The sequence below is a fragment of the Phodopus roborovskii genome, unplaced genomic scaffold (assembly GCF_943737965.1).
Source record: "Phodopus roborovskii unplaced genomic scaffold, PHOROB, whole genome shotgun sequence".
In the NCBI taxonomy this organism is placed as follows: domain Eukaryota; kingdom Metazoa; phylum Chordata; class Mammalia; order Rodentia; family Cricetidae; genus Phodopus; species Phodopus roborovskii.
Window position 1 is genome coordinate 47,867,689 of NW_026126480.1, and position 26,343 is coordinate 47,894,031.

General features: G+C 47.8%; 3 protein-coding genes across 3 annotated transcripts; 2 read left to right on the top strand and 1 right to left on the bottom strand.

Annotated features, from left to right (window-relative positions):
- The first annotated feature begins 341 nt into the window (after nt 1-341).
- Paox (polyamine oxidase) lies at nt 342-7,363 on the top strand. Its single transcript, XM_051193301.1, has 7 exons — nt 342-556; nt 978-1,464; nt 2,130-2,329; nt 3,804-4,056; nt 5,140-5,252; nt 5,675-5,835; nt 7,026-7,363. Exons 1-7 carry the CDS (start codon nt 400-402, stop codon nt 7,167-7,169), a joined length of 1,515 nt encoding a protein of 504 aa, XP_051049258.1. The 5' UTR covers nt 342-399; the 3' UTR covers nt 7,170-7,363.
- A 2,623-nt stretch (nt 7,364-9,986) lies between these two features.
- Mtg1 (mitochondrial ribosome associated GTPase 1) lies at nt 9,987-21,350 on the top strand. The gene is made up of 11 exons (XM_051193302.1): nt 9,987-10,179; nt 10,687-10,751; nt 12,403-12,507; nt 15,043-15,123; nt 15,671-15,727; nt 15,983-16,073; nt 17,521-17,582; nt 17,954-18,050; nt 18,392-18,473; nt 20,464-20,576; nt 20,895-21,350. Exons 1-11 carry the CDS (start codon nt 10,071-10,073, stop codon nt 21,011-21,013), a joined length of 981 nt encoding a protein of 326 aa, XP_051049259.1. The 5' UTR covers nt 9,987-10,070; the 3' UTR covers nt 21,014-21,350.
- A 303-nt stretch (nt 21,351-21,653) lies between these two features.
- Nucleotides 21,654-25,274, bottom strand: Sprn (shadow of prion protein). Its single transcript, XM_051193303.1, has 3 exons — nt 25,219-25,274; nt 23,556-24,370; nt 21,654-21,984 (listed from the first exon to the last, which is right to left on the bottom strand). The coding sequence occupies exon 2, from the start codon at nt 24,353-24,355 to the stop codon at nt 23,912-23,914; it is 444 nt and encodes a 147-aa protein (XP_051049260.1). The 5' UTR covers nt 24,356-24,370; nt 25,219-25,274; the 3' UTR covers nt 21,654-21,984; nt 23,556-23,911.
- Nucleotides 25,275-26,343: the final 1,069 nt, after the last annotated feature.

Consider the following 26,343-nt stretch of genomic DNA (forward strand, 5'->3'; position numbering starts at 1 on the left):
TGTCCAGTGGCAGTCACACCCACATCTCTCTAAAGGCGACTGTGGGCGGCCCTAAACATGAAGGGCACGGTTCAGAGCACCTGGAGCTGGAGCGCATCCGGGAGCCACAAACCTTCGTGGAGTACACAGTGCTGACACAGTGCAGACCGCGGGACATCCACCTCGCTCTGCTCCGGTCCAGGTCCGAATGTTCAAAGAGGGCTGCCCGGACCTCGCTAGCCTTCCGCCTGGCCCCTCCGGCTCCCCATAGGCCCCGCCCCTCGCCCCACCTCCAGCCCCACGCACTCTCCTTTCCTACATAGCTCCACCTTCTTCCCCGCCTCTGGCCCCGCCCGCCCGTCCGCCCGCCTCCGTGGGGCAGCCTAGGGCCATCGGTCGCTGGAAGACCCTGAGCAAATTATGGCGTCCGGCGGTCCGCGGGTGCTGGTGGTGGGCGGCGGCATCGCGGGGCTGGGCGCTGCGCAGAGACTCTGCCGCCACCCTGCTGCTGCACACCTGCGGGTCCTGGAGGCCACCGCCGGCGCCGGGGGCCGCATCCGCTCGGAACGCTGCTTCGGTAACCGCCCCTTGGACCCCCTGACCGACCCCAGACCCCATCCGACTGATCCAGGAACCCCTTTCTGGCTCCTTGGGTAAAAGAACACACACCCACGTTCACCGGGCCCTGAAAGTCAATTGCCCAAAGTTAGGAGAGTACACTACAGGGAAGGCAACCTAGGGTCCCGCAGTTCCTCTCAGTTTCTCTTTAAGTGTCTTCCGAAGCCGATGCAGGCTGACTTTCAGCCCTCCCCAGGAGTTCCCTAAGCCTGTTCTGACCAAGCCTTGCCTTTGGGAACCACTTGACTCTGAGGGACAGGTCCTGGTATACAATGGGACCGTGTGACTCTCAAGATGTTCTCGAGAGTATGCTTGGGAAAGGGTGGAGCTGATTTTTCTCGTGAGGGAGCTTCCAGGTAGCATTTCCTGTGCCCTCCTAGGTGGTGTAGTGGAGCTGGGTGCACACTGGATCCATGGGCCCTCCCAGGGCAATCCTGTCTTCCAGCTGGCTGCAGAGTTCGGGCTCCTGGGGGAGAAAGAGTTATCAGAGGAGAACCAGCTGGTGGAGACAGGAGGGCACGTGGCCCTGCCCTCTGTGAGCTGTACCAGCTCTGGAACATATGTGAGCCTGGAGCTGGTGACAGAGATGGCCAGTCTGTTCTATGGACTGATAGACCGGACCCGAGAGTTCCTGAATGCAACAGAGACTCCAATGGCCAGTGTTGGAGAATTCCTCAAGAAGGAGCTAAGTCAGCAGGTGGCTAACTGGACCGAGGATGAGGACACTAAGAAGCTCAAGCTGGCTATCCTGAACACCTTCTTCAACATAGAATGCTGCGTGAGCGGCACCCACAGCATGGACCTGGTGGCCCTTGCGCCTTTTGGGGAGTATACAGTGCTACCTGGGCTGGACTGCACCTTGGCTGGGTATGGGCCGCAGTCCTGTCAGCTTTTCTGGCCGTCTGGGCAGAGGCACTAGACTGGAGAAAGGAGGGAAAAAGGGAGAGAGGAGACCCGGGGTGGGGCAGGTGAGGGCACTGCCCTCCCCTTTCAGAGAAATGGTTGCTTTTTCTCCTAGCCTACCTTTGTTTGTTTAAGCAAGAATATTTCTAGGATATTGAGAAGGAAATGTCCTGAATGCTCATTTCTTCTGATTTTCCTGGGGCCTCTCATGTGTTAGGTGTTACACAAGGGGCTTCAGGTGCAGAGGAGCCAGGCAGACCTCTCCCCTATGGCAGGCAGGGCTGTGTCTGTTGCCAGGCACATAGACATTTGGCAGGGCTGTCCCCCTCCCCCCATCAAGCCCAAGGCTTTGGCTGATAGGCATTTGTGACTCAGGAAGTGCACAAACATGGGGCTGCTGTGGAGCTCTAATTCTCATGTCAGTTTTGTGACCCTCATTAGCCAGAAAGCAGACTTTAACGGTCCTGAGTTTTAAGGGGTCGCCCCACTTCCAGGCAGCCTTCCTCTGCCTCTCTTTCTGGTTTGAGTGGTGCTCCCATCGAGGCTGGTGGCATCTTGGATTGCTTATTTCTGCCAGAGTTACCCTTTCGGGGCCTGGTTCATCACACATCACCTTCTGTCTCTCCTAGTGGTTACCAAGGACTTACCAACTGCATACTGGCTTCCTTGCCCAAGGATTCGGTGGTTTTTGACAAACCGGTGAAGACCATTCACTGGAACGGGTCCTTTCAGGAAGCTGCTTTTCCAGGGGAGACCTTCCCGGTGTTGGTAGAGTGTGAAGATGGTACCTGCCTGCCTGCCCATCATGTTATCGTCACCGTGCCCTTAGGTAGAACTCAGTTTTTCTGAACAAGCTTTCTATCTATATCCCTGTCCCAGGCCTTTAGTTTTTCTTGTCTTCCCTTGGCTCTGGATGTTTGCTGAGCCGTTGAGTTCATTTTTTCATTCTAAGGGTTTCAGATGAATGAAAGTACTCTATCATATTTTGTAACAGTTGTAGCACTCCTGACTCAGCCTCCTGAGTGCTGGAGTTACAGGCATGGGCTGCCATGCCTGGCTAATACTTTCTTGTATAGAGATGTCATTGTTAATAAACACCCGTGGAAATTTAGTTCTTACTTCCCTGTTTCACATGGTGTTTACATGTAAATTTCAAAGTACTTGTGTGTGCCCATGTCTTTATAGATTGAGGAGTGATTTGTTCCTGAAGATCTAGATAAAAGGGCTCTACTTCTCCCCCCATGCCCACTGTGTATGGGGAAATTGTCCCTGTCATGGGCCTGGTTGTGGCCTTGCTGGCTTCCTGTTGTACTGATTTTCTTCCTTCCTTTTTTAAGTTTTAATATTTTATTTTTAGACTGGGCCTCACCATGTAGCCCGAGATGGCCTGGAACTCATTGTGTAAACCAGGCTGGTGTCAAACTCAGAGATGCACCTGCTTATGCCTTCCAAGTGCTATGATTAAAGACCTTGCCTTTCCTTTCTTACTGGCTTCAAGCAAATGTTCTCTCCTGTGTTTGACTTTGTTGGTTGTCTGACTGTGGACTTTTTTTTTTTCTACTTAGGCTCATCTAAGTGTATTCAGTGGCAGAGTGCTTGCATGTATGAGGCCCAGGTTCAGTTTCTAGCACAGTAAAAGGCAAAACAAGCCTTCTGGATGCAATGTGTGTGATGACTGATTCTGAGCAGTGTGACTGGCAGTTAGAAGAGAAGGTCAGGAGTGAGATGTCTCCACAGAATCCTACTTAACTGTCCATCTATGACAGAGGAGTCTGTAGTATCCCTCTGGTATTTGGTAGCAGTCAACCTTAAGTCCTGATGGTTCAGCCTTTGTTGGGACATGAATGCATGAGATGTATAGAAGTCCTTTGTACAATCAGGTCAGGTTCCTGTTGATGTAGATTCTAGTTAAAATTCTTCCTGCCTGCCTGTCCATTCCCAGCCTTCTTTTTTAAAGCTTTTATTTATTTCTTGTGTATACAATGTTCTGCTTGCACGTATGCCTGCAGGCCAGAAGAGGACACCAGATCTCATTACAGATGGTTATGAGCCACCATGTAGTTGCTGGGAATTGAACTAGGAACCTTTGGAAGAGAAGCCTGTGCTCTTAACATCTGAGCCATTTCTCCAGCCCTCTATTTTTTGGTTTTTTACGATGTAGCTCTTGCTGCCCTAGAACTCACTATGTAAATCAGGTTGGCCTCTAATTCACAGAGATCCTCCTGCCTCTGCCTCTTGAGTGCTGGAATTAAAGGCATGCACCACAAAATCTACCTTAAACCACATCTAATTCTGAATTTCAGGCTTTCTCAAAGAACATCAAGATACCTTCTTTGAGCCACCACTGCCTGCCAAAAAGGCAGAAGTCATCAGAAAAATAGGCTTTGGTACCAACAACAAAATATTTTTGGAGTTTGAGGAGCCCTTCTGGGAGCCAGACTGCAAGCTCATCCAGGTGGTATGGGAGGACACATCACCTCTACAAGACAAAGCCCTCTCACTTCAAGACACCTGGTTCAAGAAGCTCATTGGCTTTTTGGTCCTGCCTCCTTTTGAGTATGTATGCATCGAGGAACTCTTGGGAAGCTTTCTCCTGCTCACTAGTCTTAATCTGTGTGTGGTTCATTGCCATTGTTTCTGAGGGTTTAATTGGAGGAGGGACATGTAGATCAACATAAAGGAATACAGAAGCAGCTGAGATTCCTGTGTTTTCTATTAGGGCAAATAGCAATGAGAATTGAACACAAGCAGAACTGTACCACCTTTTAAATTCAATTTGTTTGAAGAAATGTGGCCCCCTCCTGTGTATGTATGTGTATATATGTGTATGCTTACTTTGTGTGGAGGCCAAAGGTTGACTTCAGGGATCTTTCTTTATTGCTCTCTACCCAGGTTTTCAAGACAGGGTCTCTCACTGAGCCTATAGCTCACTCACTGGCTTTTACCTCTCCACAATTTATGTCATTCAGAAAATGTTGGTTCATGCAGCAATGTCAGAAGTTAAATTTATCAATATCACCATGGTATCTGAAGACTGTCAAGAGTGTGAAGCTGTTACACTGTTGGTGACATCTACAATTTTGCTAAAATTCTGGGTTTTGCTTGAGAGCTTAAATTCCATTGTTATCAATATATACTGTGCACTTTTTTTTTTTCCTGAGAAAATATCTGCTCAGTCTCGTGGTTGGCTAGGTGTCCTTGTAGGTGAAGAAGAGGTGAGTTGGTTCCAGACTCACAGACAGCACCCCAAAATTTCTTTATGCCTCTTATTTTTTTTACACAGACAGAAAAATGCATCTCAAGGGCTAAAATTTGATAAAATCAGTCACTTTTTCTATTTCATGTAGAAACTTTTTGAGTGAAATCAGCTCACCCCTCCCTCCCCAAATGTGCATGGTGGTGGCAGACATGGAGCCTCCTGTTGTGGCTTGTTGAGACTTCCATTTTCTGAGTGACAGGGACAGTTTACTTGCTCTTCTCTCGCTCATTGGTACAAGTGATGAAGACATCACATGATGCCTTAATGTTGTGAAAATAGCTGAGGCCCTGGAGAGCCCCGGGCTACTGTTCTGGGTGGTGCTGGCCCTGACACAGTGAGTTGTGGCCAGCAGACCCATTCCCATCTTTCTCTGCATGCAGGTCTTCACATGTGCTCTGTGGGTTTATTGCTGGGCTCGAGTCGGAGTTTATGGAGACTTTGTCGGATGAAGAAGTGCTTTTGTCTCTAACCCAAGTACTTCGGAGAGTGACAGGTACTCCCCAGCAATAAGTTATTCTTATTGGCCAGTCTCTAAACAGGAAGTAAACTCAGAACAGAGAAGAATGAATCCTGCACTGTATATTTCCAGAGTAGAATTCCTGGAATTCTTCCTGGGTAGTGGGCTAGTGATGGTTTGTAAACTCTCCCTAATTTTATATTCTAAAAATCTTCCACCCCAAATACATGCAGTTGTCCCTAGTCAGATGCTTTCAGGCAGGGAAACTGAGGTTCAGAAGGGTGTGCAGTTCACTTTCATGAGGTATCTCATGGTATTGCTTATTGGTACCAGCTGTCCCTGAGTGGGGCTGTCAGAGCAGCTGAGACAGGCTGCCTCTTAGGAAAACACATACTGACTTGGTTTTCTTCCAGGTTAGTGAGAATTCTGAGTTAACATCCCATATCTCTCTATTTCAGGAAACCCACAATTGCCAGCGGCCAAGAGTGTGTTGAGGTCTCGTTGGCACAGTGCCCCATATACCCGAGGTTCCTACAGCTATGTGGCAGTTGGCAGCACTGGTGATGACCTAGATCTGTTGGCTCAGCCCCTCCCTACCGAGGATGGAACTGGTACCCAGGTATGGTGGCCTGCTTTGGTGTGAGGCACTGGGGATTCTGCTGCTAACTAAGGCCTAAAGATGAGGTGGTGTGAGTGATGGGTGGGGCAGGGATCCCAAAGACTCAGAGCTGTTTTCTTTTTGAAAATAAGAGTAACTTAAAGTCGAATATACTGGCATGCACTCATAATTGTAGCACTCAGAAAGCAGAGGCAAGAGGACTGTTTTGAGTCCACAGCCAGCCTGGCCAATAGAACAAGTTATGGGCCAGCTAAGGCTAGTAAGACTATGTCTCAACAAATTCAAACTCAAACAAAAAACTTAAAATGTGTTATTCAAATCAGAATTACACATACCATGGCTTAAGGCATTTTACAGTACTGGCTACAGAAATAAAAGGAAACAGAAGTATAGGAACAACCATCTTCTCCCCAGACTATGCTTCCAGATATTTTATTTCTTTTTCTTTTGTGTTGGGGATGAAGCCCTGGGCATGCTAGGCAGGCATTGTGCCACTTATTGACACTCCCCATAGCGCTCCATCTGATTCTAATATTGAAAGCATGTATTCACACTGTCACTTTAAGACATTTAGGTGGGCATGGTGGCTCATGCCTCTGTAATCTCAGCTAGAAAGGTCTCTATAGGTTCTAGGCTAGCCTGATATACAAAGTGAGGATCAAGCCAGCCACTGCCACAGCCGCATAGTGAGGCCCTGTTTCAAAACAATTTAATTATGGAAGTCATCAATTGTAGAGAAGTAGGTAGAGCAGCGGGTGCTTCCCCCCACCCCCCGCCCCCCATGGTCTGCCCACTGTCCCTTAATTACCGAGTGTGCCTCCACACAGATGTCTTGGTGTGTATCTCTAAGCAGCTACTCAATGTCACCTGGTATTCATGGTTCATTTTCCCCAGGTGTCTCATGGTCCCTGTCAGCTTGCTCATTGTCATGTCACTTTTAGTTGCAGGCAGTGACTTCTCACCACTGCATGGGTTATTAGGTTTAGTCCCACTCTACCATGGTAGTTCAGCAACTCTTCTGGTCATGGTGCCCGGCTCTACCGCCTGGGCTTCTCTTAGTACTCACACCTACCTGGCATGGGCAGTGTCTTCTGCACATTTGCAGATGGATGGACAGGGGCTCTGTTTTCTGTGTATTTCTCCACAGCTGTCCCACTCACACCCTGTTCTAATTTGGTCTTTTTCTGCAGCTCCAGATACTCTTCGCTGGGGAAGCCACACATCGGACATTTTATTCCACCACACACGGGGCCCTCCTGTCTGGCTGGAGGGAAGCTGATCGCCTCATTAGTCTGTGGGACTCACAGGTACAGCAGCCCCGGCCCAGGCTGTGAGTGTCATGTGGGCTGACCAAGGTCCTCTGTCTGTTGGATATGTAGTTTTCAGTCTGGGTTGAGGTTTTGGGATCTTACTGGTAGTTTTAATTTTGGGAAACTGATCTCATTTCTTATAACTGTTGTTGGAGTCTGGCTTGGTCTGATCATGGATGCCCCACTGTGTTGTTGCACACATAAAACAGTTAACACCATCTGTGTCTAGAGTCCTTCTCATCCTACATCCAGTTCTCATCCAGTTCCCACCCAAGTCCAGGTCCTGTTTGGCCTGTCTGTCCCCAGTTCATGGTTTTTCCCCTCTGGGTTCTTTGGGGCTTAGGTTATCCTTTGTCCTGTTTTTTGAAGGTGTTTCCAGGGTTCCCACTGCTTTTGTTCAGGACCACATTATGGATGAATGTGTAGAATCGAGAAGACTGCGTGGAGCAGAGAGTGGCATCCTATCCTGGCCTGTCTTGGGGTTTTTGGAGGTGAAGGAAAAAAATTTATAGAGATTATTGGGGGAGCAGGTTGGCCAAATACAGGGAGGGTATTGGGGAAACAGAATATGGAGGTAGGGTTAGGAAGGGTCCTGGGGAGCCAGGAGTGTTGGGGTAGATATGGGGAGTGTGTTGGGGAGCTAGGCAATGTTGGGTAGGTTTCTTGGATATTTTGCAGTCTGTCTCACTGTATCCTCCCAGCAGCTCCAGAGGACAAGGTCTGTTGCTCCTGTTATAGAGGAGACACAACACTTAGACTTATTAACTCCCCATGCTGTACCTGTCACAAGAGCTTGCACATCTCCTTTGGATGGTGGAGCTGGAGAGCTTGGCGCAACCACTGAGGTGGTGCTCCAGAGGGAGCTGTAGGAACTTGCCAAGACCCTTGTTCCACTCTTGCACAGCATGGCACTGTTGCTGGCCCCAGGCTCCAGAAGGGCTGCGTGCCACCCCTCCTGGTTGTATCAATTAGACTTATATTTCCGAAACAGCTCCAAGCTTGCCTGTTCACTCACAGTCCAGTCCAGCCCTGCTTGGCTCCTTGTTCGTCCTTGAGGTCTTCAAGGCTTGCCTTTCCTCCATCCCACAAGTCTGTCAGGAAGCATGTTTCATCATCAAGAACACTTCCTGCTTTATGTCACCAGACTGTCCTTCATGGGATACCACGGAAGAAAGCCAACTCCAGTAGGTTTTTATGATAGTCTGTAGCCTGAGGACTATGAAAGAATATAGACCCTTCAAGGGCAAAGGTCTTCACTGTTGACACTCAGGGAGGCATTTTAGTTTTCACAGACTAAGGTGGGGAAGACAGGCTTGCCAAAAAGTGAGGCCAGGAGGATTTGAGCTGCTGGGGAAGGGGCTCCTCCATTGGCCTGACATGCCTAGAGCTTTAAACTTAAAATGTGGGCACCTTTCCTGCATCTTTTTCTTTTGAGACAACATTTCACTCTGTAGTTCAGGCTGGCCTTGCACTTTCTGTTCTGCCCCAGCCTCACAAGTGCTAGAGTTACAGTGTGTGTGTGTGAGTGTGTGTGAGACTGGGGACTAAACCCAAGGCTTCCTGCATTTGAGGCAACCATTATAACATTGAGTTACATGTCAGCCCTTTTTATTTTGAGATAGGGTCTCTCTTAGGGTAGTGCCCTCCATAATTAGCAGGTATCACGGGCCTGTTCTACTAGGAGCAGCTGAATTTACGTTTAGTCTTGCATCAATGAAGAGCACTTCAGGTTCATGGTATTAATGATTGTAGTCAGTCCTTGGAACAGTTACATTAAAATATGTCACACTTGAAAAGAAAATGAAGGCACTGAATATTTAAAACACTTGAAAGTTCTAAGAAAGGCCCAAGAACTGATAGGGGACAACTAAATTTCACTACATTGACTTACATGAGGGAAAAATAAGACTTTTTAAAGACAGGGTCTCATGTAGCCCAGGCTGACTTTGAACTCCGACCTTGCTTCTATCTCACGTGTTGCTGGTATGTCTGTTATACCCGTTTGAGACTTTTAATTTAAAGTTTTCTTTTTAGGTTTTGTAGAATAGACTACAAAGTGAGATATCGTCTCAAAAGGAAAATAAGAAAAAAAAAAAAAAAAAAAAGGGCAGGGGGCAGATTTTAAGTTTAAATTCCTAGGCTTGTCAGGTTAACTTCCCGCCATGGAGGAACCCCATTCTTATTGCCAGCAGGTCAAATCCTCCTAGCTTCTCTATGAAAATCTAGAATTTTGGGCATGCTAGGTAAGCTGTCATCCTCCACGCTATACCGTCTAGTTTGAAATATTTGGAATGTAGAGAAGAATTTCCAGACTGGGATTGGAGAGATGGCTTGGAGGTTATTACAGAGGACTGAAGTTTGATTCCCAGTACCCACTCAGCAACTTAAAACCACCTATAAAATTCCAGTTACAGAGGATCACTGTCTTCTGGCCTCTGGGGCCCCGTACCTGCCAACTTGTGGCATACACAGACACTTGAAATAAATATAAATAAATAAAATTAAGTCTTGTTGTTTTTTTCGGTCTCAACCATGTAGCTATGGTTTGCCTGAAATTCACTATGTAGACCAGGCTGGAACGCAGAGGGCTACTGGTTTGCCTCTGGGATAAAAGGTGTGTGCTATCACAGCCGATATAAAGACAAATGTCACATATACTCAATAAGGTCTCTTTAAAAAAAAAGAGGGGGGAAAAAAAATCTTCAAATCACTTAAGAGGACCTTACATAACCTCAGGAATCCTGAGACTAGGGCAGCACCAGACCCGCCCAGGCACATCGATCCCGCCCACACTGAGGGCTCAGAGTCAAGCGCACGCGCAGTCGTGCACGGAACCCTAGAGCGCCGGAACTGTTGAGAGCAGATCCAGATTCGCGGGGTCGGTCCGTCAGGGAGCGCTTCCGACACCAGCACTATCAGTTTGCTATGAGGCTGTGGCCGCAGGCATGGGGTGCCGTCGGGGCCGCTTGGCGCGAGTGCTTCCCTCTGCAAGGTCACGACGTGGCACGTTGGTTCCCCGGCCACATGGCCAAGGGTGAGGCTAGCGGGAGGCGCGGGCGGGCCGTTTGGTCGCCTTCCTAGCCTCAGGTTGGAGAGTTGTTCTATGCTTGATAACCTTGAGTCGCACTGAGTGGTCCGGTTAAGACACATGGAAGCCGTTTCACATGAGTAATGTCTGAGTGTAGAGGTCACAGTTTGTCCCCAGACAGACACCTGGCATAGTGCGTCCCTGGGCTGCTGGTTGCTGCCATCTTGCTGCCGCTGCCATGCGAGGTGGTAGTGTGGCAGAATGGCGTCGAGAGTGTGATTGGGAGGGTGGTTGGTGGTTGGGAGCCTCGATGTTTTTTTATGTGTTGAGATCATTAAGTCAGCGAAGCATCAAGGGCCTCCAGATCAACACCCAAGACCCTCATAATGTGAAGTATTCTACCCAGATCCACCCAGGTGTGCCCTGATGGGTTGGTTCTCAGATGCATTTCCTTAGGACCACTTACATCTGCCCCCCACTTGGGCTGTTTCCTTATGCCCTTCTGCCTTCCAGGACTGAAGAAGATGCAGAGCAGTCTGAAGCTAGTGGATTGTGTTATCGAGGTTCACGATGCCCGGATATCCTTTCATGCTGTGGGAGAGAGAGCACCTCTGCTAGACTGTGGAGGCATCAGGAAGGAGGCATCCTTCTCACTCTATCTCCTTTGGACAATCTAGTCTGTTCTGCCTCAGGTCCAGTTATATGTCTACAGCTGCCGATAGCTTCTTTTGTCATTACGGGCGCATAAAACGGTGTTTTTCAACTTTCACTACATACCAGAATTACTGGGAGACTTTCACTGTAATTGCTAGGCCCCCTTTTGGATCAGAATCTCAGGGATGGGACCCAGGTTTGTGTTTTTATTTTAAGTTCCCATCTGATACATTGTCTCAGCCTCTGGTTTACTTTGATATTTTTAGGGGTAAATTATGAAACCCAGGTCCTGCCAACCTGGGCTTTTCTCCCATCCTTATATGAAGGTTTGGCAGGTCATTATCATGTCCATTGACCCTTGCTTCTCAGATAATTTTGTCGCATTTAAGCTGTGTTTTGTTTCTGTGATGCAATTGTTGGCATGTGAGTTCTTCCTCATCCTACTTCCTCAGCCTGAGAAGAGCATGGGGATACCAGGCCAATAGTCCCAGGTCCTGTGGGGACCTGCTGCCCCTGTTGGGAGTCTGGAAATAGTAATGGAGAATGAGGGACTATTTCAGCTTTCACAGTTGGGACTTTAGCAATACTACACCTGGCACATTTGTTTTAGGGTATAAATGTCTAATCACCAAAATATCACATACCGCCAGGTGTGACAGCATTATTATTATTATTATTATTATTATTATTATTATTATTATTAATTTTGAGACAGGATCTTTCATTATAGCCTTGACTGGCCTGAACTCACTATATAGACCTGGAACTCGCTTAGATCTGCTTGCTGGGATTAAAGGTGTGCACTACCATTCCTAGCTATATTAAGTTATTAAAAAGTAAAACATTTTTCAGCATATATGATGAGAGGGCTGTTCTTCTTTAGTTTCTGGAACATTCAACTGTTTCTAGGATGTGGTAGCAGGTGTGTCCTGGATACTGGTTTCTGTAGCATTTTAGGAGAGGAGCCTGGAGACTTGGGTTTATGAATGGATCGGTCAATTGTAAGAGGAGGATTATTTGGGTGGAGATTGCAGCTTCCCCGGCTACCAAGATGGGGCAGGTGGAAGAGGCCTTGGGACTCTTGTACTAGACTCTACCAGGAGGGCTGAAGGGCAGACTGTGAAGATAAGAAACCCCATCTTGCGTATGTTAATGTCACATGTAGCCCCACATCAGCCTGGTAGCTGAGGATAGCTGGAAGGAAGTGGCATCTTCAGGAGCCAGGATCGGTGGTGCTCAAGGTAATATAGTTAGGACTTCAGAGGAATCACTTTTCTTAGGTGTTCAGGCCATTTCTTTTTAAACTTAAATTCCCTGGAATCTAAACAGTAGTTTTCTTATAACTTTGGTTTTATTCTTCCCATTATCTGTTTGGGAAGTTAGGATGAAAATGGCCTGCTTGATCAGCTCCTGGCACTCTTCACAAGCCACTTGGGAGGTTGGTCTTCCAAGTCTGGGGGCAGAAAGATGGCTTGTATGGTCACACTTGCTCTGAGATGGGGCTTCTCTGGCTTTAGCTCCTGGCTGAATGACGACTGGTAAAGCTCGGCAGGGTTTTTGCCTTAACATCAGCACATCCCACTTTCAGGTCGAAACCCTCTGTTCCAAGAGCTGCTTGGTCTGAAGCCTCATTTGCTTATCCTTAACAAAATGGATTTGGCAGATCTTACAGAGCAGCAGGTGAGTGCCTTGTCACAGATGCCAGCAGCAGTAACAGCCACCAACAGGAATTCTGGTATACCCCTGGCTAGGCTGTACTGAAAAACAACTCCTGCCTTTGCAGGAGGCTTCTGGCCTGGTTTCCCAGCACCAGCTCTTTACCTCAAGCATGAACGTATGGCCCAAATAAATGCTCAAGATGGACACACCTTGGTTGTGTCCTGTGGGAGCCCTGGTGACCACTGTAACCACTTTGTGCCCTGAGCCTTTCTGATGGATGCCCTGTCTACTGTGTCCCACATGGTAACCTTTGGTAATGATGCAGAAGAGGAACAACTTATATGGGAGGTCAGGATATCCAAGGTGGTGGATATCCAGTGGCAGCACCCGCCGCAAGGCCTAGGGAACTCATCATGATCTGGGCTCTGCCCTGTTTGTTGTTTATCTTCAATTGCTTTCCCCTGTTTTTACTAGTTGAGACTTGATCTGTTAGGGATTGCTTCTGCACTTGAAATGCTAGCCTTTACAGACTGGTGGACACTGCCCTCTACTGGGAAGGTGTGGGAGGTGAGAGGAGCGCCAGGCTTCTGAAGGACTTTAGGCTCCACCACCATGGCCTACACCAGAGGGACATCTGAATGAATCTTAACAGAGACCAGAGATCGTATGTCTCTGGCATGACTAGTACTTTTTTCACCTCATAGATGTATTTTATGTGTGTGAGTGTTTTGTCTGTATGTGTGCATGTGCAACACATGTGTGCCTGGTGTTCACAGGGGCCAGAAGAGGGTGTTGGATTCCCTGGAACTAGAATTATGAGTTGTGTGGGTGCTGGAAGCCAAACTTGCAAGTGCCCTTAAGCTTTCTACCATCTTTCCAGCCCCCGAGGCAAGTATCTTATTTATATCATATTAATGATATGTAGTATAGTAACAAATAACTGAAAAAAAAAACTGACTGCATCAATGAATTGCTTTTTTTTTGTTTATTTAAACACTGACTATAGTTTGTGGCCAGTAGACCAAACATAATATTGATTTTAAACATGTATTGGTATATATGAATATAAATAAAATATGTATGCTGATTATGCTGAATATTAAGTCTAATGACTTTATGTCAACTTTAATATACTTTTGGGCTTATAGTACTTCTTATTCTCTATAATCAGATTGGGTTCAATATCATTTCAGTTTAAAATGAAGTCTCATGCTTGGCATGATGGCACAAATCTTTTATCCCAAAATATGGGAGGCAGAGGCAGGCAGATCTCTATGAGTTCCATGACAGCTTGGTCTACATATTGAATTCCAGGTCAGCCGAGGCTACACAGTGAAGGCCTGTCTCAGTTTCCCCTCCCCACAAAGGGAGTCTCAGATGATAGAGCACATACATGAAAGTGATGCCATTCCTCAGGGAAGCCAGCACCTGTGAGCTCAGTGCCGAGGCTTCAGAGTGACTTGGTTCAGTCCCACTTTATCTTCAGGAGCATTGGAGTCCCTTTGAGCAGGCTGTGTCCCCTCAGCTTCACCCTGGCACAGCTTGAGGTACATAAACATCACAGCTATGTCTGCCCTAGGGCTCTTCCTTTTTGCTGTCCAAGGGGCTCTTTTGAGCACATTGTCCTCAGAGTTTGGGCTCTCCATTGTGTTTGCTGGCATCCACGTCTTGTTGCCCAGCCCCTAGAGTTTAAGTTGACTCTGAGCAGACAAATGCAACTGCAGTTCCCTTTCAAGCTTAGATTCTTACTTACTTACTTACTTACTTACTTACTTTATTTATTTATTTATTTATTTATTTATTTATTAGGTGATTTCATTCTGTGGTCCTTGATGATCTGGAACTTGCTGTATTGAGACAAGGGTGGCCTCAAACTCAGAGATCCACCTGTGTCTGCCTTTTGAGTGCTGGGGTTAAAGGAAAGTGACACCAGGGTCAGCCAAATTCCTTTTTAAAAAACATATTTTTTACATTTATCCCTTATTTACTCTGTGTGTGTTGATATGTATGTTCCATGACATACATTTGGAGGTCACAGGACAACTTGGAGGTGTTGGTTCTTTCCTTGTACTGTATGGGTCCCTGGGACCAAACTCAGGTTGTTAGGATTGGCATCCAGTACCGTATCAGCTGAGCTGTCTCACTGTCCCCAAGCTCAGATTCTTGAGTTTTAGTATCACCGTGTGTGTGTGTGTGTGTGTGTGTGTGTGTGTGTGTGTGTGTGTGTGTACTTGTTAAGCTTTATTTTTATTTTATGTATATGGGCATTTTACCTGTATGGACGTCTATACACCACACTTATGCCATGCCTATGGAAGCCAGAACTTCCCTGGGACTGTTGTTATAGACTATTGTTAGATGCCATGTGGGTGCTAGGAATCAAACCTAGTCCTTTGGAAGAGTAGTCAGTGACCTTAACCACTGAGCCATCTCTCTGGCAATGATTTATACACACAAACATGCACACGCAACTCCCTAACTGTCTGCATGTGCCACCATGCCTGACATACCATTCATATTTTAATTTAGTATTTAAAATAGAAATGTCTCTTTCAGAAAATTGTTCAGCACTTAGAAGGAAAAGGCCTGAATAATGTCATTTTCACAAACTGTGTAAAGGATGAAAACATCAAGCAGGTGAGCCTCTCTACATGTTGGTTGATAAGTAATTGGGATAAAATCCTGGAATTGGCTTTAGCTGCCTGGGGTGCAGGATATCCTGGGCTTCCTGTCTCCTGTCATATGCTCACAGTCTGAGTGAGTTTTGAGGGAGTATTCTGTGGTCCTAAGTAATGAGAGCCTCTTGCAGAACCCTGTAACTTATTTACCCAATTGTTTTGATGGAACCCCATGAGTTGATATGTGTACTGTCTAGTAGGTAGTTACAGTTGCTGTAGAAGCCCGCCTGAGGTAGACACCCTACTATTTCATGGTATGTGAGGTTACTTGGGTTGGATTGAGTTGGGAATGGGTGAATGAATCCAGTTAGTTGTGGCTCAGGTGGACTGTTAGATACCTGTGATCTGGATGCCCAAGCTTTTGTCTCAGCTCCTTAGTGAGGTATGTATGAGATCTTTGCCCTCCTAATCAAGAGCTAAGTAGAAACATGGAGTTCCTGATCCTGTTATGTGGAAGTGGGTCAGTAAGGGGTGTGTGACCCGAAGATGTGGCTTGTTTGTTGCAGATCATCCCAAAACTTACAGAACTGATCAAGTGCAGTTACCGCTACCATCGGGCAGAGGTTGGTTGGATGTGGAGTTGTGGGTGGGTATGTGGAGTTACCCAGTCCCTTCCTACCTGTCCATTCTGAGCCTTCTTTAATACAGAGGGCTGGGCTGTCTTCTAGCCAGGACCCAGGCTTTTTACTTTCCTTTAGTGGGAAAAGCTGAACCAACCCTGTTGGTCAGCACAGGCCCTTTGTATTGATGAGCCCTTCCCCTGGGCTATGAGCTTCACAGCTGGGTGGGATGAAGTTGAAACTCTTCTGCTTCTACAGAACCTGGAGTACTGCGTCATGGTGATCGGTGTCCCCAACGTAGGCAAATCCTCTCTCATCAACTCCCTGAGACGGCAGCACCTCAGGACAGGTAGACAGTCACTGGTGTGCTGACTTCCACTCTTAAGGGGCAGTATGGAAGAACATGGCCTGCCCTATGTTGCTCTGAGGCATTTCTTCCAAAGCTCATGTCCTGTTGTGTTTGCTAAAAGGACACTTAATAGTCTGAAGGTGGTCTATGTGGTGAACAGCCATTGATTACACAGTGTGTACTTACCACGCTTGCACATGCTGTTGGCTTTTATGCATCTTAGACTTTGAGATAAATGTATATTGGCTTCATTTTTCACACAAACAGTAGTGTTATTTAAAAAAATTACAAATTCATATGTGTTGGCACATTCCTTTAGTCCCAGCACTTAGGTAGAGGCAGAGGCAGGTGGATCTCTTAATTTGAGGTCAACCTGATCTACAGGGAGAGTTCCAGGATAGCCCAGGTTACAAAAAAACAAAACAAAACAAACAAACAAACAAACAAAAAAAACATTTATAGCTGAATGTGGTGGTACACGCCTTGAAATGCCAGCACTTGGGAGACATATGCAAGTGGATCTGTGTGTATTCAAGGCAGGCATGGTCTACATAGAAAGTTCCAGGCTTACCAAGGCTGCATAGTGAGATCCTGTCTCTAAAAGACAAAAAAACTACAAAACAACAACAGCACCTATTGGTACTATAAAGCCTGAGAGTTTGAAATCATGTTGTACCTTTATTTTAGAAAGGGGGTATTTCAGGCATTAATTGGAGAGCTGTCACAAATCATCTAATTTTCTATTTTCCTTTGAAGCGTGTATCTTCTTTGTTTAGAGTTATTAAGTAGTTTATAGGGTTGTGCAGGCATCCTCCCTATCCAAATTTAAATTACCTGAGACTAAAGCTTCAAACATATTACCCTGTTCTTTGCCCCAGTGCCTGGCAGCCCTGTTCTATTTCTGTCCAGCTGTCAGTAAGGAGTGCTGGGATTGGCTTATCTCACTTTCTATAGTGTTCTAGGTTTGTCAATGCTGGGACTTTTTCAGCAATTCCCTCCTCCTTAGGTTCAAGTTATTCCCTTCTATATCTCATTCCTCTGGTCATCTGTGATGGACACTTTGATCCTTTTACTCCTGTGGCAGTTGGCAGTGAATAGGCAGCCTCTTTGGGGTTCCCTGGGCTGGGTCCCATGCCAGGCACCCATAGTGCTGGGATCGAGGGTGGTGCCGGCTTTGAGGTGGAGAAGCAGGTCTGGGATGACCTTTGCAGCAGAGGGCAACTCTCTACACTGGGAAGTGAGCTTTGGGCATTTGTCAGCCTTTGGCTACTGTGCCTAGCTTTTGAAAACCATGTGTTCTTCGGGATCAATAAGGGACAGATTATAATTTGACAACTATTGACCTCTGGTTTCTGTTCTGCTTCCTGGATATGTTAGTTAAATACATTTCATTACTTGTTCTATTGCTGTCTGTAAATATTTGATGGGCCCTCTCCTGTCTTTTCAGGAAAAGCTACCAGAGTGGGCGGTGAGCCAGGAATCACCAGAGCTGTGACATCCAGAATCCAGGTATGGTCCTTGGTTGCTGAGCCCAGAGCTCTGCCCAGAGCTTTGCTGGCTCTACTGAGCCTGGCCTCTGACCTCCTTCCTTTCCCTCCTCTCTTGCTCCTTCCAGTTCTACTATGTAAATCTGTCCGGAAGGCAGCCTTCTTACCTCACCTGCCAGAGCCACACTCACACATTCCCTTTTACCTTCCATGGTACTTGGGCTTTTATTTGTTCTTCAAATTAAGCAGAAATGATACCCAATGGAGACTGTAAACCTCAGTGCAAAAGACAACTTATGGGTGGGTTTATGCAGAGGCCTGCCTCACAGTCTCTGGCAAGGATTTGACTGTTGGGCAGAGGCTGCCTGACTTGATCCACCTTATGCTGCACAGGTGTGCGAACGTCCACTGATGTTCTTGCTGGATACTCCTGGGGTGCTGGCTCCTCGGATTGAAAGTGTGGAGACAGGCCTGAAGCTGGCCCTGTGTGGTAAGCCCTGGCTAGGGATGGCCGTCCCTTTGCCCCATTGCTGACTTTGACTGCCCCCTAGGCAGGTGGGGTTGGTACTTCCTCCACCTTTTCTGCTGCCAGATTTTTTTTTTCATGGTTTTGAGATGGAGACTAGCTCACAGCATGCATGTGCTGGCTGCCATTCTGCCCTGTAATGGGGGTGGCAACCAAGTCACATACCATATAGGAAGGAGGCCACAGCTGTGAGCCATCCTGCAGGGAGGTTCCGGGTCTTCTGCCTTCAGCTGGGAGGCGTTAGGGCTTGGTGGGGCACAGCTGTCCACTGTTCCATGGGCTTGCCTTAGCTGCTTGTCTTCCAGGAACTGTGTTGGACCACCTTGTTGGGGAAGAGACCATGGCTGATTACCTCCTTTACACCCTCAACAAGCATGGGCTATTTGGGTGAGTGGCAGTGGGTGTGGGGGCTGCTTGCTCATCCTATCTAGGTATGATTTTAGAAATAAGTCATTAAAATATTATATAATCTTACATTATTGCAAGTGTGTGATTTGGCAAGTTTTGACTTATGACCACATCATATTGTCACACAAGATAGTGGTTTCTGCTGGGTGTGGTAGTACATATCCCAAATCCCAGTACTCTGAGGCTGAGATAGGATCATAAGTTTGAAACCGGCCTGGGCTACATAGTTAAGACCTTGGTTCACTTTGTCTCTTCCTTAATCCCTTGTGTGTGGGTAGAAGTAGATGAACATTCTGTCAATGAAATGGTACAGGATACAACCTCTCTCACCCGGCATCCTCTACTGGGCATGATTGTTCTGAGTTATTCATGCTCTACATTCCTTTTGGTGGCTGAGCTCACTATATATCACCTAGATATCCTGCACTTGATTTATCTGTTCACTCTGGTGGACATGGAATGGCTGTCACAAAGCTTCTGGAAACTGTCATGTCCTGTCTTTATGTGATGGGAACTTCTGCTTCTCTTGGGTAAAACACAGGAGAATGTCTGGGCCACTTTGTAGAGGTGAGCTCTTCTTGCCTCAGCCTTCCCAGTCCTAGGAATGACTACACGTGTTCACCATGCCCGGCTACAACTTCTTTGATTTCTGTTTGGTCTTTACGGTGTCCTCATTTCTGTGTTGCCGGTTATCTGCCTATCTGTACTGTGAATCACCAAGAAGAGTGTTTAAACTTCCAGCCATTACTGGATCTGCCCACTTCCTGCTGGTGTCTGCAGCTCCAGTTTTCTGTACTTTGAGGATGTTGCTAAGACACTACCACTGTGGAGTGCTTTCTAGATTGTTACCCGTGACTTTGTGAACAGAGTTCTGAGAGCATCTCAGTTATCTTGCAACAGCCAGGCCCCATTTCTCTCCCTACCTTATGTGATACCGTCATCATATGCTGCCTTTGCATGGTCTGTGCACCCCAGAGACACTGCTGTTATCTCTTGCTGTGTAGACAGTTACCATTATAAGAAGAGAGAGCTTCCCATACTGAGCTAACATGTTACACAATTTTGGCTGTCCTTGTGGAGACCCAATGAAGTTTCTACTCTTGTTTCTTGAACATGAGATTTTCTTTAATATTTACCGAATTTCCAAATGACCAAATTTCACCTGTGCCATGGTGCACAGAGGTCAGCTGTGACCTCTGTGGAGGTTATAGGTTGTCTGTGACATTTTACCTCTGTAGTGGTGCAGGTGGCTGTGACCTTTCACCTATGTGGTGGTGCAGGTGGCTGTGACCTTTCACCTATGTGGTGGTGCAGGTGGCTGTGACCTCTCACCTCTGTGGTGGTGCAGGTGGCTGTGACCTCTCACCTCTGTGGTGGTTACAGGTTGTCTGTGACCTCTCACCTCTGTAGTGGTGCAGGTGGCTGTGACCTCTCACCTTTGTCCCATGCAGGTGCCTGATTCACTAGTGGCCGGGCCCCTTTGCACTGCTCAGGATACTTTATTTCTGGTCTGCATTTGTAGTGTCCAGTCAACCATCTTCTCTAGCTCTGTGTCTTATCTGTCTCTATTCCATTGTTCTTCAGAGCTTTCCCCTAGAGAAGTCACTTCAGACCCTTTTCACATGGCTTTGCCATAGCTTTGTGACGGTTTAGTGTGCAGTTATAACAGCTGACTTGCTAGTGTGCTTACCAGTTAACATCCAGGCACTGACTGGTCAGCTGAAGTTGACCTACTCTTCTCCATTGAAGGCCTGGACTGGGTGCCAGGCATTTGAACTTTACCTTGTGGGGTGACAAGTCTTTACTTTTCTGTAAGAGTTTCTCAGCCTTGTTCGTAATACTAAGCTGCCTGGAAGCAGTCTGGTCCTCTCAGGAGCCCAGGAGCTGACTCCTCTGAGGTGGGGGTGAGTGGGAATCCTCCTGAGGTGTGGAGCCTCACGGGAGTCTGACCTGAGCTGTGGGCTTGCAGGTACGTGCAGCACTATGGCCTGGCCAGTGCCTGTGACCACATAGAGTGGGTGCTGAAGAACGTGGCTGTGAAGCTGGGGAAGACCCGGAAAGTAAAAGTGCTCACAGGCACAGGTGAGTGAAGCTGCACTGGGTGGCGTGGGGCCCTTACTCTGTCACTTGTTGGGACCCTTACCTTTTCTGGAGGACAGGAGTGAGACACAGAAGGGACCCAGGACATGGGAAGGGGAACTATGGAAATTTCTAGGGAGGAAGGACTTTGAATATAGGCTTCAGAGTGGTCCTAACTCTGGGCATTGCTGGGTGGATATGATGCGAACATTCTTTCTGAACACTCTCTGTTCCTCAGGTTTCATCGATGGTACCCCTAATGGTCTCTTAGGGCTAGACTGTCCTTAGAGGCCCCTTTCTCATTAGACCCTCCATCCTCAGGTAATGTCAATGTTATCCAGCCTGATTATGCCATGGCAGCCAGAGACTTCCTCCGGACCTTCCGCAGCGGGCTGTTGGGCCAAGTGATGCTGGACCGTGATCTTATGTCTACTTGCTGATAGTGCTGACCCTTGAACTGGCTGGCTGGAGTATGGTCTTCTGCATACTCCATTGAACTGCAGCTGGAGGGTCTAAAGCTTGGAACTGTTGCCCTACCCAGAGGCTATATGTGTTGGTACCTGAGACTCAGGCCCCAGCTCCAAAGGGCACTCTGTTCTCTTGTCCATTAGTCTGGTCAGTCCTCATTACTACCATGGGGGTCCCAGGGATCCTGTGTAAATGGCTTGGTCAGGAGGTTTTCTCTCAGTCTCAAGTAGAGGTTAATGCTATCTCAGAGGAGTCAAAGCTATAGTCTGTAATTTTAAAAAATTGGATTAAAAAGACAATTAAATAAAAGTCTTCCTCTGGTTGTCTCTCATTTTATTTATTTATTTGTTTACTTACTTATTTATGTTGTTTTGAGACAAGGTTTCATTATGTGGCTTGGACTGGTCTCAAACAAGCATTCTTTCTGCCCCAGCCCAAGTGCTAGGATTATACAGGTGTGTGCCATGATACCAGGTTAAAAGCCCATTTTCTGATGGCCTTTTCATTGTGCACTTAGTACTTTGCACCCATAAGTTAAGTCCCTTCCCACCAGTGAATGCTGGGGATTGGTAGATTAGGGACTGGGGTTCCTAATTCAGATAAGCGTGTGTCTCAAAGTCCTGCAATGAGGAAGAAGCTTGCTACCAGCAGAGGACTTTATTTCACAATGAACTCTTCACTGATACATGTGTGCACAGACATCAACAGGAGGTTTGGAATAGAAAAGCCCAGAAATGTCCTCTCCCCTTGTACTTTCAGAGCCTGTATCTCAGGACATCTGCTGTAGGCTCAACTTCTCACAGGCTAGAGGAGCACTGGAAGGGGACCACCATCTAGCCATTGGTACCATGGTGCCTGTGGGATGTGTAGAGGGTATCCCAGCATGGTGGACCTCCATCTACCTGTAGGCATCTAAAGTGTGTTGCTGCCAGCAGCTTGCTTTCTAGAAAGAAAAAGGGAAGGTACTGGTTGATATAGACAGGAAGTCCTATTGGACAAGCTGGGCTACACCTGCTCAGTAGTTCTAGTTTCTTCTGTCCAATATTGATCTGGCCTTCCCATAGTTGCCTGAACCAGTGCTTGGATGCTCAGCAGGCTCTCTGCTTCTTGTGGATGGCTGATAATAGGGGCTAGCCTTCTGCTGTTGCCTCTTGTGGCTACAGTATGATAAGCTGCCTCTGAGATTCTCCCTCAGCATCTTATGATTCCTACTAGTAGAGAAGGTATTTGAACATGTGTGACTGTGCCAAGTGCTAAACACTGGAGAAGTCAGGTTGGTGTGTGAAATAATTAAAAGGTGATGTTTCCATTATGTCCAGAACTAACACATGGTACTCTGGTATGTGAAGGTCTGGTCCACATAACCCATCCTCATAGGGGTTTGACAAGCTGAATGGGCTCTAGTGGGTCTTCCTATACCAGACTTGATGGTACCTGCCTTTGAGGCCCTGAGTGGGCTTGGCCCTTGACTTGCTGGATTTAGTATTGAGCTTGGTCTCTAAGGGACAGAGAAGCATCTGGGCTGGCTGTGCCTGAGAGCATCGGCAGTGTGGATTGAGGGTGCAGGGAGCTGCATCCTTCAACTTGTTGGTCAAGAAAATGCTTGGCTAACCAGAGGTTTGCCAGGCTAGCATTGTGTATACTGACTGAGCCCAGAGACCCATCACTCCATGGGGCAAGGATGTGCTGGTGAACCCTGGAGCAGCAAGGAGCCAGTCTGCCCAAAGGTAGATCCATGTGAGGACTGTAGTGCATCTCTTTGAGGCCACCCTGGGCATCAGCTCTGTTCTCAGGATGGATATAGATGGTCAGAAAACTTATAGGAGTGTTAGCCCACACTCACAACCTGCTGGATTTTCTGTGTCTGTACGCTTTCCTCAGGCAGTAGTGGGCCTGGAGAACTGTTGTCTTCTCCAGTGTGCAGGCTTCCAGTTGCCAATTGTGCCATACCCTGGTCTATCTGTTTCCAAGGGAGGGGGTGGGGGTCTCCCAGCACAAGATGCTGCTATCCACCAGCATTGTGGGAATATTGCAGTTTGGATCATGTACAAAGAAGGCTGCAGTAGGATTGGTATTGTATCCAAGTGACCCTCACTTGTGAACCTAAAGTTCAAAGGAAGTGGAATGTTTCTGAATGTGGAAGCCCTACCCTCAGCGGATCTTAGGAACAGTTAAGTGGTCCTATGACCAAGTAACTCCAAGTGGGGAATCCTGACAGAAAGTCTCTTACGCAGTCTTCAGTGAAGAAACACTACAGTGGCCTTGGTAGCATGTTCTAGGAGGACCACAGAGGGTGTCCTGGGATGGATAGTTTCTGCTCTGGATGTTCCTGAGCTGTGACATCGTTAGGACCTGCTCTGAGCAGGTGGTTAGCACCTGACATTTCTCACACAAGTCCAAATGAATGTTATCTTCACCAAAGTGTGAAGTCCAGAGGGAAGTGGTCTATTCCTTCTGCTTCCATGGGAGGCCCAAGATCTTTTGGGCTTTAGTGGCAAAATCAGACAGGCTCACCTGAGGATGGCCTCTTCTCGGTGGTTATTCATGTTTTTGTGTTCAGTGCAAGCAGATAGGCATGGCCTGGTACTTCCTCCTGGGCTGCTCTGGAGAGTGGAGTGCTGCCTGCCTTCCTGGCAGTGAAGGTGTTCCTGCCAATGTGGAAGATTGGGAAACTGGGATGGGCAAGAGAGTAGACAATGTCCACAAACTGCAAGAGATCTTGCGGATTCAGAATGCCCAGACTGTCATCTGGGTGGGGGAACCATAGTCAGCAAAAGGAAGTGACCTTCTGATCTGGAGACCACTGGGGTAGGTCCTAGGGCCCCAAAGATGCAGGCTAGGAGCCGATCTGGGACCGGAGCTAGCCTGATCTAGGGCCAAAGCAGTTCTAAGGCACCAAGGGTGCCACCCAGAAGTAGGCAAATACGTGGGCTGGGCGTGGACCCAGAGCCCGAAGTCCAGGCCCAGTAGCTGTAGACTTCTCGGTCAGTTCCATTGCCTCCAGTTGCCCTGTTCTCATCATCCTCCAGGCCTAGCTCTCCAGGCCCCGAGGTCCTCCTCCAGCCCGAGCCGGTGGCAAGGCCCGCAGCCACACCCGCTGCAGCACCTGCGGCTGCCCCTGCAGCCGCCACACGCAGAGTGGAGCCATAGCGGGGTGCTGGCCGCACGCGCACTCTTGATGTCCCGCGCGCGCCTCCGCGTACCCCGCGGGCGCTGCCTCGAGCGCCTCCGCGGCCACCCTTGGCTGAACAGCTGTCACAGAGGAAGGCGGAGGCCAGCAGCAGAGCCCAGCACGTGGCAGCAGTCCAGTTCATTCTACTGGGCAGAATCTGTGAGAAGAGGGTGGAAGGGGCTTCAGCTTCTGTGAAGGGGTGGAGCTTGGTTTAGGCCCTGGGCAAGGGGGTGTCAGGGTCTGGGAATAGGCTCATCAATCTGAAGGGCTGAAAGAGCCTCTGATTTTTGTGGTGATGAGACAGAGGACGCCCAGCATTTTGGAGGACAGTAGGCTCAGGGCTGGGCAAGGGGCTCTTTTAACCTCCTGCACCAGGTCTCTGGTTTGGGGCTTCTGCTATGTGGAGATGGGGTGAGGTGAAAGGGTCAATAACAGGGTAGCGTCTTACTGTTGTGATAGAGTGGAGGCGGGGTTTGCTGAGCTCCCTCGGTGGGGCCCATAGGCTTTGGGGGCTGGGGTAAAAATCCCTAGCTCTGCACACGGGTCTATGGAAGGGCTGGGGATGGATTAGTGTATGGAGGACGCTAGTTTGGAATTGAGAGCCCTCAATACACCCAGATTAGTGTTAGAATGGACGGCCTTGTGATTTGCTCTGGCACCTAGATCTCCTGATACCTCGCTTGAACCTTTCAGCTAGGGGCTGCAGCTGCGGCTGCGGCTGTGGTGGTGGGGAGCAGAATTCAGATCCGCGATTCCTTGTAGCGCAAACAACCAGCTCTGGGCAGGCCGGGACCCAAAATAGGTTTTTCTCTTCCCCTCCCCAGCTCCACCCTTCCCGGGTTTGCTCAGGCCAGCAGTCCGCGCAGGTCACTGATCAGGATGGGTTCCGACTAGTTGTGGACCAGCAGTCTGGGTTGCGGCTCCATCCTCCTCAGGGCCTCTCTCCCCGCCCCCCTCTTTTCTTCCCTCCCAGCCTCACCCGGTTCATCCACCTCCCCGACTTACTGGTCACAGGCCTAGGTCGGAACAGCGCATAGAGACTGTGGCCCGCCAAGCGGAAAGGTGCGGTGGCGAGGACCCTCTTCCCGAGGCAGAGCTCACGACTGAACTGAATTTTGCCGAAGCCTCCGCCAGAAGATTAGGGGCGGGCTGCTGCGGAGGTTCAGCCTCGGGAGACGCGAAGGGAGGAGGTACCACAAGCTCAGAAAGGCACAGCCCTAGCCCTTCTGTTGCCCGGCCCCCATCCTAGCTGCTCTGTTTATTGCTTCCTCCCACCCCGTCTTCCCCCCACCCTCCAACCCCGCCCAAGCTCTCATTTCCCCTGTCCACTAGTCCCACAGCTCGGGACATCCAGTGCGTTCTTGTTCCTGTTGGTCCAGCATGGCCTCTCCCTCTCTGGGTCTCTTTACCTGACCTTCTTATGCATTTCCTACCTGGGCTTGCTTTTATTTATTTATTTATTTATTTATTTATTTATTTATTTATTTATTCATTCATTCATTCATTCATTCATTCATTCATTCGTTTGTTTGCTGGGAAACTTGATGGCTGCTTCTAGTTCCTTAGGGGTTATAGGTCTGTTTAAATTGTTTATATGTTGTTGATTTAATTTTGGTGTGTAGAATCTATCCAGAAAACTGTCCAGTTCTTTTAAATTTTCCGTTTTTGTGGAGTATAGGTTTTTGAAGTATGATCTGATGATTCTCTGGATTTCCTCAGTGTCTGTTATTATGTCCCTCTTTTCATTTCTGATTTTGTAATTTGGATATTCTCTCTCTGCCTTTTGATTAGATTGGATAAGGGTTTGCCATTCGGTTGATTTTCCCAAAGAACCAATTCTTTGTTTTATTGACTCTTTCTATTGTTCTCTTTACTTGCATTTTATTGATTTCAGCCCTCAATTTGATTATTTCCTGTCGTCTACTCCTCCTGGGTGAGTTTGCTTCTTTTTCTTCTAGAGCTTTCAGGTGTTTTGTTAATTCACTAGTGTGGGATTTCTCTAACTTCTTTGTGTAGGCATTTAGTGCTATGAATTTTCATTTTAGCACTGCTTTCATAGTGTCCCATAAGTTTGGGTATGCTATACTTTCATTTTCATTGACTCCTAGGAAATCTTTAATTTATTCCTTG

Bases quoted from the DNA above. Each gene is read 5' to 3' on its own strand.
- Paox (XM_051193301.1), top strand. From the start codon at position 400: ATGGCGTCCGGCGGTCCGCGGGTGCTGGTGGTGGGCGGCGGCATCGCG. The intron at 4,057-5,139 runs GTATGTATGCAT...CTCTGCATGCAG, and splicing joins TTGGTCCTGCCTCCTTTTGA to GTCTTCACATGTGCTCTGTG. The intron at 5,836-7,025 runs GTATGGTGGCCT...CTTTTTCTGCAG, and splicing joins AGGATGGAACTGGTACCCAG to CTCCAGATACTCTTCGCTGG.
- Mtg1 (XM_051193302.1), top strand. From the start codon at position 10,071: ATGAGGCTGTGGCCGCAGGCATGGGGTGCCGTCGGGGCCGCTTGGCGC. The intron at 12,508-15,042 runs GTGAGTGCCTTG...TGTCTCTTTCAG, and splicing joins CAGATCTTACAGAGCAGCAG to AAAATTGTTCAGCACTTAGA. The intron at 17,583-17,953 runs GTATGGTCCTTG...TATGCTGCACAG, and splicing joins CTGTGACATCCAGAATCCAG to GTGTGCGAACGTCCACTGAT.
- Sprn (XM_051193303.1), bottom strand. From the start codon at position 24,355: ATGAACTGGACTGCTGCCACGTGCTGGGCTCTGCTGCTGGCCTCCGCC.